This window comes from Colius striatus, chromosome 7 (genome assembly GCF_028858725.1).
Source record: "Colius striatus isolate bColStr4 chromosome 7, bColStr4.1.hap1, whole genome shotgun sequence".
Lineage (NCBI taxonomy): Eukaryota > Metazoa > Chordata > Aves > Coliiformes > Coliidae > Colius > Colius striatus.
In genome coordinates this window covers 30,240,024-30,244,388 of record NC_084765.1, presented here as the reverse complement: position 1 = coordinate 30,244,388, position 4,365 = coordinate 30,240,024, and the positions used below count along the sequence as shown (strand labels likewise).

Genomic DNA, 4,365 nt, shown 5'->3' with positions numbered 1-4,365 from the left:
GATGAATGGAGCTTAAGGTGGCTGAAGTCTTCCAACACACTGGTCCCTCCAGAGAGTCTTTGCTCCAACCCAGTTCATTTGAAGGATTCTTCTTGTTTATTCTGAAGACAATAATCTGAGCAGCAGGAGAACCCCTGGTGCAGGGTGTCTGGTAGATTCTCAGAGTCACTAAAGTGCTCTGAGCTCCTCTATGGACAAAGATAAATCTCTCCTGAATGGGATCTTAGAGTGTCACGACAAGTTAACTCGTCAATTAGGCAATTAACTAGGCAATTAGAAACATAGTGTAGAAACAAAGGAACAGGCTGTTTTAAGAGGACTTGGATGAGCGTTAGCATTTTCCCAAGATTTCCAGTGAAAGTAAATTTCAACTGGTGAAAATTTGTCCCTCTTAGTCCAGAAGTAGTGATACTGGCTGGGGCCCTAATTTCATTCTTCTCTCCACCCAAGCTTTGGGTGTCAGTTCAGCCAAGATTTTAAACATCGATGGATGATTATGGCATGGCTCGACTGTTCTTCACCTATAAAAAAGCAATTCTGAAAGAACACAGCCCAGTGGTATTCAGACCATATGGTTTTGAGTACGTTCCCTTTCCCTCTAGAAAGTCAGTTCACACACTCCATAAATGTACTTCGTGGTACTAAGACTAGATGTGATGGAATATCCAACATTTGCTGGAATTTCCAACACTGGAAACACTGGAAAATGAAAAAGGAAAGAAATGCTACAAAGTGCACACGATAAAACAGGAGTTTCAATGGCTTCAGTTTATGGTATCATCCTGTAAGGTTGCACCAGACTCAGGTTTGCTACAAGGACACCCAGGTTGCCCTCTAGCAATGCCTGGGCAATGAATATGCCCACTGCTCAGCTGATGCCCTTCATGTACCAGCGCTGCTTGACCTGGAAGTGCTCACATCTTTTGTATTTCAGGACCAGACCATAGAGAGGTGTCATGTCCACCTTCTTGCCATCACAGACATTGAACTCCAGCTGCTGGAGCAAGATGGACAGGAAAAGGAAGATCTGCCACCTGGCAATGAGTTCTCCAGTGCACTTCCTTTTACCCAGGCCAAAAGCCAGCACCTTCTCGACATCTATTTTGTTCACTCTGGTCCCTTCAGCACCGAAGAAACGCTCTGGGTTGAAGGTCAATGGATCCTTCCAAAGTTTCCTGGAAGGGAAAACATCAGATGCTGAAATGGTGTCTCCTTGCCATTGCTGTAGGGGAACACTGGAAGGTGGGAATTGTCAGTAAGAACATCCTTGAATTTAGTAGATATCTAATCTGCTCCCTTTTCTCTTAAAGCATGTTGACCCCACTTCTGCCCAGAAACATAGCTGTACGGGAAGGGTCCTGTATGTCACTGTAGGAGGCTTTATGCCTCAGAAGGTACTTACTCATCATGATTCACTTGCCACTGATTGACAAACATGCAACGGTTCTTTGGGATGTAGTAGCCATTCAGCACTATATCCCTGGTTTTGGTGGAGAGGGAAAAGTCTCTGAGAGTCTGGGAAGTAGAAAGATTCTTTTGCATCCTCAGAGGACTATTAGTTTGCTCCTGATGCTGCTAAAGTAAGGATGCCACCCAAGGAGATGGTTTTATGAGGGGCAGTTACATTGTCTGTGAACTGGGTTGGGCAACCCCTACCTGAGCTGGGTGGAGTATCCTCAGTGAAGCCAGCAGAAGGCCAGAATAACTCTTTGGGACCTCCTGTGTTTCCCTGCATGAAAACTGTGAGCTCCCTGTGTCCATGATGAAGCCATCACTCTCCAAGTTGATAACAATCTCCCTGCCTGTCACCACACTGCTGCCGGTGTGGCTGTAACAAGATGCCTCAAGCCTGCCTTGTCTCTCTGCCTCCTTTGCAATCTCAGCACTTGCCTGTGTGGAATGGTGAAGGGCAGGAAGGAGGAGTGCCTGAACACCTCCAGGATAAAGGTTTCTGTGTAGGGCAGTGCACCCCGGTCAGACAGCCTCGATCTCCTCTCCCAGCCGATGGTCTGGACCACATGTGGTCGGGTTGGGGTCAGCCCTGGCCAGAGAGGTTTTGGCCCTGGAGGAAATAGGTTCATGAACTCACCTAGTTCTTTCTGGATCTTCTTCTGGATCTCAGGGTATGTGACAAGATACATGAGGCTCCAGGACAGGCCAGTTGTCACATTGTCAAAACCTGGTCGAAGAGGAAAGCATGCCGATCAGGTCTGTACAACACTCAGGGTACAAGCCTTGGCTTGCTGCCCAACCATCACATGGAGTAGTCTTGGATGGCTCAGAAGGCAGAGAACATCCTGAGCACATGATAAGACTTGGGTTTCTGTCCCATCAGAGAAAACTCTGCTAAAATATTTTGCTCCTATTCATTCTGATTCACCCTTTGGTTATGTTGGGTTTGTGTGACTTCTCTGGAATCGTGGGAGTTTCCACAGAGTAGCTCAAAGATGAATCAGTCAGTAGATTTCTATCTCATCCAGAAACAGCCACCTTGGCTTGTGAATCTTGACTGAGCTATAAGCCATGCTTATAGCTTTTCTCTAAAGCCTCTTTCCATAGCTAATGTCCTATGCTGGTCTTTAAAGGTGCGTTTGGAAGGTCCAGGAAGACCAGTGAGCAGGAGAGTAAGTGTTTAGCTTCCTGATCTCAAATAAAGATGGTTCAGGCAGAGTTATAACACAAGGAGTCTGAGAAAATCTGTAGTAGCTGAGGGACTGGTGGGAAAAGTGACCTGCTCCAAAGAGGTCATTTACAAGGTTGACAATCTTCTCCTTAGGGATCTGTGTGGCAGTATTTGCTTCCATTTTTTTTCTCCAGGCACTGCTCAATGAAGGCATCAGTGACATCTCAGATGTTATTCTAGAGGAAGAGGAGTCATGGCAGCAGAACCATCAGAGGGACTGGTGTTACTGAGCAGCAACCTGATACTGGAGGATCTCTGGGTCATACAAGCTCTGGAGAACACCATGTCTCAGCCTCCATGGTCCCTAACTGCTTTCGCAACCTGTGAAAACAAGGAGATGATCCTCCAGGGAACTTATGGCACGGATCAAATGTTCAACCAACCAACTGGCCCTATCACACAAGGCCATGGAGGGGGAGGATTGCAGTACTGGACTGCTTGTGGAGCAACTACAGGTGAGTGAGACTACAGCTGAACTTGCTAAATGCAGCAAGATCTGCATGAACGTAGATGTCTATTGTTGCTTGGCTGCAAGAAGAAAACTATCTTGCTAATAGAGAGGGACAGAAAGCAGAGACGTATTTGGAGTACAGATGAAGTTCCTGCAAGATCTTACCTCCTCATAGGTCTTGTAGTGCTCTTTGACAATGTTCTGCAGGAAATGGAGGAATTGTTTGTTGAAATCTTTAAATAAAGTCATGGAGTGATTGGGAAGATACTGGAGCAGGGGAATGAAGTCAGCAAGGTTGCCAGAAGAACCCATGTCATTAAACTGCTCAGTTACATTCACTATACTGAGCAGCTCTTGGTCACTGTGGTCATAACGCTTGCCAAAGCAGATGGCACAGATGACGTTGGCCACAGAGACCACCAGGTACTGGCGAAGCTCAAAGCTCTTCTCCTTCTCCATCACCTGAAGGAGCTTGGTGACCAGGTAGTCAGCCTCCTTGGAAACGTGCTCCTCCAGGAGGCAGGTGGAAACAGAGGTGGGGCTGGGGGCGATGGAGAAGGTCTTCAGGGCATTCTGGGCCAGCTTTCTGCGGGCTCTCCACACCTCCCCAGAGTCAGGGCTGAAGGCCAGGCTCTGCCCATTTGAAATATATTGGAAGCTGAGGAGGTTGGGACGCCCCATGAACTCTTCTCCTTGCTTCACCAAGGCTTGCTTGATGGTGTCCAGCCCACTCAGCACCAGGATGGGCCGGGTGCCGATCCTGACCTCCATCACGTCCCCGTACTTCTGGCTCAGCCTGGTCAGGGCCAGGTGCGTATCCTTCCTCAGCTCCAGCACATTGCCAAGGATGGGGTAGCCTCTGGGTCCTGGGGGCCTCTTCAGCCCCTGGGGCACGTGCTGCTGGAGGGACTGGATGAGCAGGAAGACCAGGCAGAAGACAGCAGCTGCAAGGAGGACCTCGGTGGCTGAGACAATGCCTTGGCTTCCCACCAGCGACATCACAGCCTTCATCATTCCTGCTGACATGCAGGAATTCTAAAGCACCTGACTAGAATTGTGGCGAAGAGACCGTTAGTGAGAGGCTGGGTCCTGTAGATGTTGCTGGTGCTGATAAAGAGCACCAAGTGCCTTTTAAAAGTTCAGGGTTACGAAATTGCCTGTGCAGGACCTCTGGGTTTTCAATGAGCAGAAGCTGGAGACTTATAAGGACTCTAAACACACCCATCCCTTA

The 4,365-nt window shown here is 48.2% G+C and overlaps 1 protein-coding gene across 1 annotated transcript; it reads right to left on the bottom strand.

The window, feature by feature from the left end:
• Window positions 1–868: 868 nt before the first annotated feature.
• LOC104558273 (cytochrome P450 1A5-like) lies at window positions 869–4,148 on the bottom strand. Its single transcript, XM_010202791.2, is given in 7 exon segments — window positions 869–1,175; window positions 1,403–1,489; window positions 1,891–2,041; window positions 2,090–2,179; window positions 2,732–2,810; window positions 2,812–2,859; window positions 3,300–4,148. Coding segments are annotated over 7 exon segments (1,611 nt in total).
• Between the last annotated feature and the right edge of the window lie 217 nt (window positions 4,149–4,365).